This window comes from Montipora capricornis, chromosome 14, assembly GCF_036669925.1.
Source record: "Montipora capricornis isolate CH-2021 chromosome 14, ASM3666992v2, whole genome shotgun sequence".
Classification (NCBI taxonomy): Eukaryota; Metazoa; Cnidaria; class Anthozoa; order Scleractinia; family Acroporidae; genus Montipora; species Montipora capricornis.
In genome coordinates, this window is record NC_090896.1 from 19,231,211 (window position 1) to 19,242,142 (window position 10,932).

Sequence of the window (10,932 nt, forward strand, 5' to 3'; positions counted from 1 at the left end):
GTCTGGATCTTGGACTGCAGACCAAATGTCAGGAAGTTCTACTTTACGCGAATTTTTGGCAGTTAAATGTGTCCTTCTTTCTCTTGTTTCTAAATTATCAGGCTCATCAATCAAGAGGTTTACTGATAATCAGAATGTTCCACGCATTTTAACATGTGGGAGCGGGAAAACCCTTTTGCAGAGTGAAGCTCTAGATATTTATCATATTTGTGTTAACAATGGGATTTCTATTGAAATGGAATGGATTCCTCGCAATCAAAATGATCAAGCAGATTATTTAAGTCACTTATTTGATCCTGATGACTGGGGTTTATCTTTAGATTCTTTCAGATTTATTGACAATGTTTGGGGTCCCCATACTGTGGATCCTTTTTTGAACAATAAGCTTCCACGGTTCAACTCTAAATTTTGGAATCCTGGTTCAGACGATATTGATTGCTTTGTTTTGAATTGGCAAGGAGAGAAAAATTATGTCTGTCCGCCTTTTTCGCTTATTTCAAAAATAATTCTTCATATGAAAAACTGTGGTGCTTTTGGTACATTGATCGTTTCGCTTTGGCTGTCAGCCCCTTACAGTAGATGGTGTTAATTTCAAAGACTTTGTTGTTAGTTTTATGGATATTCCATCTTCTAAAGAGTTCTTCCAAACGTGTTTTAGCTAAGCCCAAGAACAGGAAAGAACAGATTACGCCTGAGATGCTCCAGCAGTTGGCAGAAAGTCTTAAAGATAAATCTTGTGTTGCTAGTTCTAGAACTCTCGCATTATGTTTCATTTCTTTTGCTGGTTTTCTGCACTTCAGTGAGCTATGCAGCGTGCGTGCCTAAGACGTTAGTCTGTGCTCTTCTCATTGTCATACATGTCCAATACACTCGACCTGAGTCGGGTTGTCTTCACTCACAGGCGGATTGAGTCCAATCGCGACCGGAACCGGAAGTGAGGGTTAACAGGAGCGAGGGGTATTGAAAAAGTTGGCAAACAGACTCGATCGGATCCGATGGAGACAGCTTTTCCTGGCAAGAGTCAATCAGACTCTCGGAAGTGAGTTCGCGCGTGACAGAAAATATCTCTCAGCCATGATGCGAAACAAGCACATGCTACATGTGAAATATACGTCGTTCTTAAAGCCATGGGGCGATACAAGCGTGCTACACATGTAACATTAATCGTTCTTTAAGACATGAGGCGAAAGTCAACATCACGAAACAATGCACTCCACACTGTACCTCGTCCTTTAAATCATGAAGCTGAACAAGATTTTCACAAATCCAGGTCATTGAATTTCCGATTGCCACAGAAATTCTTGTCATCCAATCTCCGACAACAATAAATTATTAGCTTTTCAGTCAAATCCACTGATTTCTGTGACGAAGACAAAGATAATCTGCATGAACGAGAGCCTTTCCCCAGATGAAAACTTTCATTTGTTTTTCTAATTGAAATTGTGATTAATTCCATAAGACATTAGAAACTTCTATAGCATTCTGGAACTGTTCTAGTTAGAAGAGCTCTACATTGATTATATGTAAAATATAGAATGGTCAAGGTTATGACATATTAGAAAGTTCTATAGCATTCTCGAACAGCTCTAGTTTGAAGAGCTCTATAGAAAGTTCTATATCATTCTAGAACCGCTCTAGTAAAATGGTCGTATGTGCAAATCTCTAAAGTTCTGATTAAAGTACTAGAGCTCCAGTTCTAGAGTTCTAAGTGAATCAAATTCGCAGTTCTAGAGTTCCGAGTTCTAGAGTTCTAAATTCTAGAATTCTCAATTGTTATATGTTACCCTCTGTGGGCTCTAAAATGTCTAGAGATCTCTAGAATAGCCAGACTCTCTAAGTGTTTTCCAGGACGTCTAAACTGCACACTAGACTTGGTCGATTTCACTGATTACCATTCACTAGTTTAAATACTAAGCACTCATTTAAGCAAAAACAAATCGCCACGAATACCATGTAACCACGTTATACCTCGACCGTATCCAAGCACCTTAAGTGAGCTAAAACGTTCCGCCATTTTCCCAAACGAATTAAAAATGGACATGAAGACTTCACTAAACCAGGTATCGCTCTTTAGCTTTCACTTTGCGGTTCGATTAACTTCACTTTTCAAGAGATTATGTGAAGAAGAAAGCACTCATTTACTGATTAAGCGAAAGCACTCCTTTCAGTTATTAGGCCCCAGTAAGCACTCTCGCAAAAGTTTAGCTTTCATTTTGCTGTTCGGTCAACTACACTTTTCACGCAATCTCCGACAACAATAAATTATTAGGGGACTGGGACTGGCATGAATGTAGCTTAGACGTGTCTGTGAGAGCTCCGCTCGTTTTTCTACCTGAAGTATTGGATATAATTCGCCTATGGGTGATTTTCATTCGCTAGGAAAGCGGAAATCTATACCAAGGAACAGCTCTAGTTCTTCGGAGTCTAAGTCGCCTTTAGATAAATGACAACGTGAAACAGATAACCTTGACAGTCAAAACGAGCAGAGAGAAGTGTTTGAGGAGAAGCCACGTGGCGAAGACGAAGTCAACCCTGTAGCGTTAAATATCGATATGGATATGGATGTCACGTCAAAATTAGACCAAATCTTGGCCAAGCTTGCTAAATTGGATGCTATTGAAGCTTCCCTGAATGAATTGCGCCAAAAGATGATCAAAGTTGAGAGCGAGGTTAGTAGACTGAAGGAAGGAGCGGGAAAGGCGAAGAAAAGATTAGACGAGATGGATGATGGCCTGCAGTGGCTTAATACTGAAGTTAACGACGTTCAAGGTAAGATTAAGGATGTAGAACGTTCAAAGGAGGACCTGCACACGAAACAATTATATGCGGAGTCATATAGTCGCAGAGAAAATTTGAAGTTCTTTGGAATTGAAGAGAGAGAAACAAAAGCAGATTCAGAAGACGGTGAGAAAGTGAACACACGTGATATTCTTATTAATTTCTTAGGTATGGATAAACTGGCTGAGAAAATAGATCTGCAAAGAGTTCATCGCCTTGGAAAACCTGTGGCAGGAAAGATAAGACCTATAATTGCCAGATTCTTACGATATCCCGACAGAGAGAAAGTTTTGAGGGCGTCTTTTGGCCTTAATCGTGCGTCAGAGATAAAAGTTCTGGAGGACTTTCCGAAGGAAATAATTGAACGAAGAAGAAAACAAATGCCCAAATTGAAGGAGGCGAAAAAGAAAGGACTAAAAGTTGCTTTTAGCAAAGCTGAACCTGATAAGTTGTTTATAAACGGAAAAGTTGCTCCTATGTAAATATTGTTGTTAGTCTCTTTTCGCCGTTCGTTATTTTTCAATGCTCATTAGGAATGTTTTTCTTTACGCTTTGAAACAATTCACACCTAGTAGGCTTTGTACCCTTCTTTTCAAAGAAAAATTGGGTCGGTAAGTGAGATGGAGCTCCCCTGAGACCGTTTTGACAACTATTTCAAGCAGGTAACCATGCCGTTCAAGTTAGTTTCTTGGGCTGGGTGCGTGCTGGGGCAGTTCCCTGTAGATTTTTCTTTGTTAACTTTGGAGGTCAGTGTCTTGGCTTGTTTTTTACGTCTAGATGGTTTAGCGACATACCTTTTTAAGTTTTGGCTCAAACATTTAAAGAGGCGCTTTACAATTATTTGTTTTCTTCACTCAGCTATGGATCGCTCCCCGGTTGACAACGTTACTTTTAAAATCATTTCTTTAAATGCTCGAGGGATTCGGGATTTTACTAAAAGAAAAGCAGTATTTAATTGGTTACATAAGCAAAATGCTGATGTTGTCTTTCTTCAGGAAACTTATAGCACTCCGGATATTGTTGAAAGTTGGCGATATCAGTGGCCCGGGAAAATGTACTTTTCTGACGGTACCAATCACAGTAGAGGTGTTCTGATTTTAATAAATGACAAATTACAATTTGAAATGAAAAACACTCAGTCTGATTCTGATGGTCGTTACGTTCTTATAGATGCTCTGATTCAAGACTCTCCGTTCTTATTACTAAACATTTACGCCCCAAACATAACATCAGAGCATTGTTCCTTCTTTTCAAGAATCTTGTCAACTTTAGACGAAACGGATGGGACGTTTAGTAGTCAGTTGATCATCGGAGGTGACTTTAACGCTCATTTACATGAAGAATTGGACAATTATGGTAGACGTATTGAAAAAAAAGAGTCGGTTAATGTGATGGACTTCAGGACTTTATTGAAGATTCGGATATAATACCTTCTATTAAATCTGACCACTCGGCCATCACTTTGCAAATTAATAGCTTTGAGGACAAAGTCTGGGGCCCATCACATTGGATCTTCAACTCTAGCCTTTTAAATGATTACAACTACCTTAATCTTATTGCCTCTAGTTACCAAGATTGGTTAACAGAATTTCAAGAGGTGAGCGACAAAAGACTCCTCTGGGACTTGATCAAATATAAAATCAGACAATGTACTATTTCTTTTTGTAAAACAAAGACAAGAGACAGAAGGAATAAACTTACTGATCTCGAAAAGAAACTTAAAGAAAGTGAGGAACTTTGTGCTTGTAATCCTACTGAACAGAATATACTGCAGCTTGAAGAACTTAAAAGTGAATATGATTCTGAGTATGACTACATTACTCATGGAAACATTACACGGTCCAAAGCTAATTGGTATGAAAAAGGAGAAAAAAATAAATACTTTTTGGGTCTTGAAAAATCCAGAAATAAGAAAAACTGTATTCGAAAGTTGTTTGACAAACAAGGACGAGTAGTGACAAACTGCAAAGCTGTTATGGCTGAATTAAAAGAATTCTATCAAGATCTATACACTAATAGGGATTCAGATTTTGATGAAGATGTTTTCCATTCCTTTCAGACTCAGAACGTTAGCATACCTAAGTTATCGGATAACCTAAGCCAACAGTGTGATGGATTGCTGACTTACACTGAATGTTATAAAGCTCTAGAGAAATTTGAAAATAATAAATCGCCGGGAAATGATGGCCTTACGGCTGAGTTCTACAAAGCGTTTTGGCCAATTTTAGGCACTCTTCTGGTAGACTCTTCATACTTCATTAATATTCATTAGCCCTCGTGCGTATTATATAAGCATGAGTTAATTATTCATTGTTGTCAGTTTTGCATAACTTTGGTTGGACTCGTGTCAAGATGACCGAACCGGAGCGTACTTCTGATGTGAATGTCCCGTCGAGCGCTCAGCGAGTTTTGCAACCCCTTCAAGGTTCTGTTCAGCAAACCACTCCGCCGTCTTCGTCTTTATCTCAGGCTGGTGCCGGGACAACATCGGGAACAACTGCGAGCGGCGAAAATGTGCTCCAGAGTTCTTCACTGGGAAACGCCGCGGGGACGAATGTGCCGGATAATTCGGCGGTGAGCCTTGAGGTATATGTCCGCTGCAATGTTTTCCTTTTAGTTTCGTATTTTATAGCTGGGGTTCGTCGGTATTTTTTTTTTTTGGTTGCATCACGTTGCATTTTCTTGTTTGTTTCCTTCCGGTTTCTCGGGAGCCGGTCTTAATTTTCGTGCTTCGAGCACGTGAGTGTTAACTTATTCCTTTGGACTCGCCGCGGTTCGGTTCCTCAAATGTTGGGGGATAGGTTGTTGTTTTATATTGTGTTTTTCTGCTGTTGCTCTCGTTTATTCTTATGAATTAGGGTTTGCAATATTTGGGAGCTGTTTCTTATTTTTTGTTCGGGACGGGAAAAATTAGCTATGCCATTGACACCCTTTTTTCTTACTTGTCCCTTGGGAAGGGCGCGGGGCGTGTGGTCTCGGCCAGGGTTTGTTTCTGTTCTGAGCCACGAGGTGGCGTCAAAGGGAATAATAATGGAGAATTATTAAAAAAAATGGTTAGGAGCGATTGTGCAGCATGTCTGCTCTGAGCCACGAGGTGGCGTAATAAAGGAAAAAACGGTCGAGGACCGATTGGGCAGCGTGTTTGCTCTGAGCCACGAGGTGGCGTGGAAAAAAAAAAAAAAAAATGAAGGAAAATGGTCGAGGACCGATTGAGCAGTGTGTCTGCTTTGAGCCACGAGGTGGCATGGAAAAAAAAAAAAAAAGGGAAGAAAATGGTCGAGGACCATTTGAGCAGTGGGTATGCTCTGAGCCACGAGGTGGCGCGATAGAAAGTAATAAAAAAAAAAAAAAAAAAAGAAAACGGTCGAGGACCGATGAACAGGGCGTCTGGTCTGTTCGCGGAAATAGAAGGCGTTAGATCCATTTCAACCAGACCTCGTGGAGGAGAGGAGGTTATTTCGCTAGCTCACTTGGTGGCCGTGTGCTTTATTTTACGGGTTGTGAGAACTGATGCGAAGGTTCGTTGTAATTTTATGTTGGGAATTTGGAATTGCATCAGGGTATGAAATAATAAATTTAAAGGAAGAGGATATGTGACTTCGAAGGATACAGTCTCAGTGTAAAGTAGGGACTGGCTTAAGGATATCAAGGAGTTATATGGCGTTTTCTCCTTTTGTTAGGTTCCGAACACAACGGTCAGTTCACTCAAGAAGGAGTTGGATGAGTGGAAGAAGAAAATCGATTCATCGGCAATCGAGTGCGCGCTGTCTACTCTCCAAATGGTGATCTCGCGCCCAGCTGCTCTTTTTGATCCATATGCGGCGATCGCCGCCCTGGATGAAGTGGTTAATGTCACTAAGGAAAGAAAGGATGAAAGAGCTTTACGATTTGAAGTAGTGCTGAGGCAGTGCCGTCCTTTATTAGGCAACCCGTGCCTTCAACAGGTGTTAATAAAGTTGGTGGCGTCTAAGGATGAGGCCGAGGTGGCAAAGGTTATTTCCAAGGCAACTAAGCCGCACGCGGCAGTAAGTCAACCTTCGTTCACTGGACGGACGCGTAGGCCTCCAGCCCCATACCAAAGGCGTGGCTCCAATTACAGCCCCAGGCCGCCGTCGGCGAGAAAGTGCTGGGTGTGTGGAAAGGCGGGTCATATTTCGCGCTCTTGCCCAGATAAACGTTAAGATTGTGAAATCATTGGAAGTTTTCCTGTTCTGGAATGGAAATCGGGATTGTCTTGATATTTGTATTGACAATAATAAAGTGTAAAGACACTATTAAATATGTGATGTTTTATTTTTTTCCTTTAGTCTGTGGTCTCGAGGTTGGGAGAATGACCCCACAAGCGTTTTGCCTTTAGGCATGCCCTTGAGCCCGATTACTCGGGCTACGGTGGTCATTTCCTCCGAACTCGGATTTGCAGTCTCCATTTAAGTACGTCCTTTTTATTCTATTTTTTTTTTTTTTTTTTTGGTGTTTTGGTTCTAGCCTAAGTCAACACGTCTCAAGGGAGATACGATGACCTTTATGCCGTTAGAGGCGGAGGAAAGAAGCAAGCATGGCAAAATCCGATGGTTGTCTTGGGAGGGTAATCCGAGTTCGGAGAAAATGACTTCAGAAGACGCTTGTTTAACCCATGTTCAAGGCATTGTTGCGGGGGAAACTCCCATCTTACGGGATCTGTTGTTTCGTGATCCGGACTCCTTTCGTTCGGGTGAACTTCGTACTCGAATTGAACTCTGGGAAAAATTTTTGGTCGGGTACGAACCTGCGCAGGATGTGTTGGAATGGTTGTAGCTTTGGGTGGATGTCAGGAAGTTCATGATGCTCTTTAAGGGAGCTTTTATGGGCATAAAGTATGAGAGTGCAGAACCCCCTACTATGATTTTCAAGAATCACTACTCCTGCAAACAGTTTTCGAAGTTTGTTACGGAAACAATTTTACAGCGTATTGAAACAGGGGCGATCCGTGTTTGGGGCAAAGTGGCTGAAGTGCCGCCGCCCCATCTCGTCCTTCCTATGACGATTGAACCGCAAAAGCCAAGGTTATGCATTGATGCCCGGTTTTTAAATTTGTGGATGGCAGACACTCCCTTTTCACTGGAAACGCTGGTTGGGGTGCCTCGCTTCGTGTATCCCAACTCCTACATGAGTAAGATTGATGACAAGTCTGGTTATGACCATATTTTGCTTTCTACTAGTTCTCAGCAGTTTTTTGGTATTGAGTGGCTGGGGTGGTGGCTCGTTGGAGTTACGCTTCCTTTTGGTTGGAAAAATTCTCCGTTTGTTTACCAGACTGTGGGATTTTTTCAGGGGTTTGGGGGTCGCATGTTCTCTGTATATTGATGACCGTTTGAATGGGGAACTGTTTGCTGTGAAGGGGTTTTGGTCACGCCCATTGTCGGAGAGGACGTCGGAATACAGCTATCAATCTGCGGTGGCGGCTTTGTATATAGTCTGTTCGGTTCTTGTAAACCTCGGTTATTTTTTGGGCCTCTCCAAATGTGTTCTTGGGCCTGTAACTAGGATTTGTTATTTAGGCATGATAGTGGATTCTGTAGCCCAGGCCTTTTGCATTCCTGAAGATAAGAAGATGAAGTTTGCTCAGCTACGCGAGCAGATACTTTTGCGTGAATCTACTATCCACTTGAAGTCTTTGCAGAGGCTAATGGGGAAGTGCAATTCATTCTCCTTGGCTTTCCCAGCGACTAAATTTTACATCAGAGAAATGGCGGCGTCAATCTCGCAGGCTTCCGGAAGTGGTGAGGTGAATTTCTCCCCGAATCTGAGAGAGGAAATTATGTTTTGGAGGTTCCTTGATAGTTGGGAAAAGGCGATTCGGTGGAGGAGTGAACGGCACGTAGCTATCTCCTTGACGTCAGATTCTTCGTCCTTCCGTTGGGGAGTTGGAATTCACCTTCCTTCCGGGACAATTTCTGTTGGTGACTACTGGGAAGAAACTGTTCGAAATGAGCATATTAATGTGAAGGAGATGTGGGCCGTCCTCAAGGGATTACAGTCACTTCCTGAAAGCGTTTCTGATTGCAGGATTGATGCTCAGGTAGACAGCATGGTTGTTCTCCACGCTTGGTCCGGCCGTGGGCCACGCTCTAGGAAGTTAACTCAGATCTCGCAATTGATTTTCCAGTTCTTGGTGGATAGGAACATGTCCCTAGAAATGTCTTTTGTTCCTTCTCACTTGAACGAGGCAGATTGGTTTTCCAGAAGATTGTCTCGCTCCGATGCCATGCTTTCTCCGAGGTCTTGGGAAATCGTCCAGCGTAGTTTTGGTGGAATTAATGGCCATGATCTTGATTTGATGTCGTTGGATTCCAACGTTCAACGTGACTGGAGTGGAAACCCGTTAAAGCACTTTACGCCCTACCCTACGCCAGGATCATCGGGTGTTAATGTTTTTAACCAAGACCTCTCTGTGTGTGATGGTGACCGCGTCAACGCCTACGTTTTCCCGCCATTTGCATTGATTGGTCCTCTTTTGCGTTTCCTCATATCGGTAGATGCGGTTGTTACGGTGGTGGTACCATTGATGTCCCCATTACCCGGGTGGTGGCCGTTGTTAAATGCGGTGTCCAGCAACAATGTTTTGGTGGCCGAGAAGGGATCACTGGATGCACTTCTTCTTCCATCAAAGGATGGATTTAGTCCTTGATCCTCTCCTTATAGTCTCCGGGCATTTAGGATGGGAAAGAGCATGTCGTAACAACTTAACAGGAGGAACTATTTTCTCTTTTTTTTTTTTTCTCTTTCAGTCTTTGCCGTTGGTGCCCAGACTTTTTCAGCCATCGGTGTCATGTCCGGCTTGTTCCAAGCCCAACGACTTTGATTTCCGTTATTGCCAGAGATGTGGTTACCAGCGTCAGACGAGATCATATAAAACTTTGAAGAGCCTCAAGGCCCCTGTCGATTTGTGTTCTATAAGGGAGCGGAAGAAAGTTTTGGTTGCTAAGCAGCAGGCTACTCCTTATCAAAAACAGAGAAGTGCTTTAGAGATGGAGTTTTTGCAGTTCCTGGAAACCACCTCTAAGAGGGACATGTGTGCGGCTATACCAGACGACGTAGTAGACTTTTTGATCTGGAAAGATAATTTTGGCAAAACAGTGGTACACATGGTTGCTTGCCCGTTCTTTGGCGAGAACAGGGTTTCTTCTTGTGTTTGCCCTAAGCGTTTAGCATATGGCTCCGTTGACTCGATTATTGGAAAACTGAGGGCTATGTTTAATAAGTATGGGAGATCAGCAACAGATAGTCTTTTTCCGGGGATTGCCAACCCTGCAGCTTCACCATTGGTTAAGTCCTATTTATCAGCCGTCAGGGAGGAACAGCTCGGTGCAAGAGTCGTGCAGAAACAGGCTGAACCCTTTTTTTTGCAGGATTTGGTGCTTTTATCGTCAGAAATAACCAAGCGCTTGAACTCACATGTTCCCTCTTCGGTGCAGTTATTTGTTTTGGCAAGGGATCAGGCCTTTTTTAAGGTACAATTTTTTAGTGGTGACAGAGCTGGAGATCTTGGTCGAGTGAAAACAAAGGGGATTCTTTATTTCCCGGAAAAGAAGGCTCTACTCTTTAACCATACATTAACTAAGTCCCTCCGAGACGGAACCTCGAACGTTTTTGCCCTCAAGCGTCATCCAGATTCTACTATTTGCCCAGTTACCGCAGTGGAAGTTTACATTGCTGTATGCGACCTGTTAAAAATTTCTATCCGACAAGGATATTTGTTTAGACCCCTCAACCCATCTGGTTAAAGTTTGCCGGCGCGTTTTGAGTCGGCTACCGCTCAGGCACGGCTCTCGACGTATGTTCGCCGGATTCCAGCTTTTGTTAATCGGAACGTTACCTTACATGGTCTAAGGAGTGGTTGTGCAATTTCGTTGGCTATTTCCGGGGCGAAGCTTGATACGATCATGGATCACGTGGGATGGAAGTCCTCGTCGACAGCACGTCATTACATTAAGTTGAATCAGGTTCTTGGCCTTGGTGGAGCAGCGGATACCATGTCTTCGTTGGAGGTGGATTTAACAAAAGTTTACAAGCAGTATAATAACCTGCAAGGTTTTACCTTTGCTTTCTAAACATTAGGCTTACTTTCTTTCTGATATGGTGTGAATGTATACGCTGAATGCATGTTTCAAGGTG

At 42.6% G+C, this 10,932-nt stretch overlaps 1 protein-coding gene across 1 annotated transcript; it reads left to right on the top strand.

The window, feature by feature from the left end:
* Positions 1 to 8,317: 8,317 nt before the first annotated feature.
* LOC138031601 (uncharacterized) lies at positions 8,318 to 9,445 on the top strand. The gene has a single exon (XM_068879266.1). The coding sequence runs from the start codon at positions 8,318 to 8,320 to the stop codon at positions 9,443 to 9,445; it is 1,128 nt and encodes a 375-aa protein (XP_068735367.1).
* Positions 9,446 to 10,932: the final 1,487 nt, after the last annotated feature.

Bases quoted from the DNA above. Each gene is read 5' to 3' on its own strand.
- LOC138031601 (XM_068879266.1), top strand. From the start codon at position 8,318: ATGATAGTGGATTCTGTAGCCCAGGCCTTTTGCATTCCTGAAGATAAG.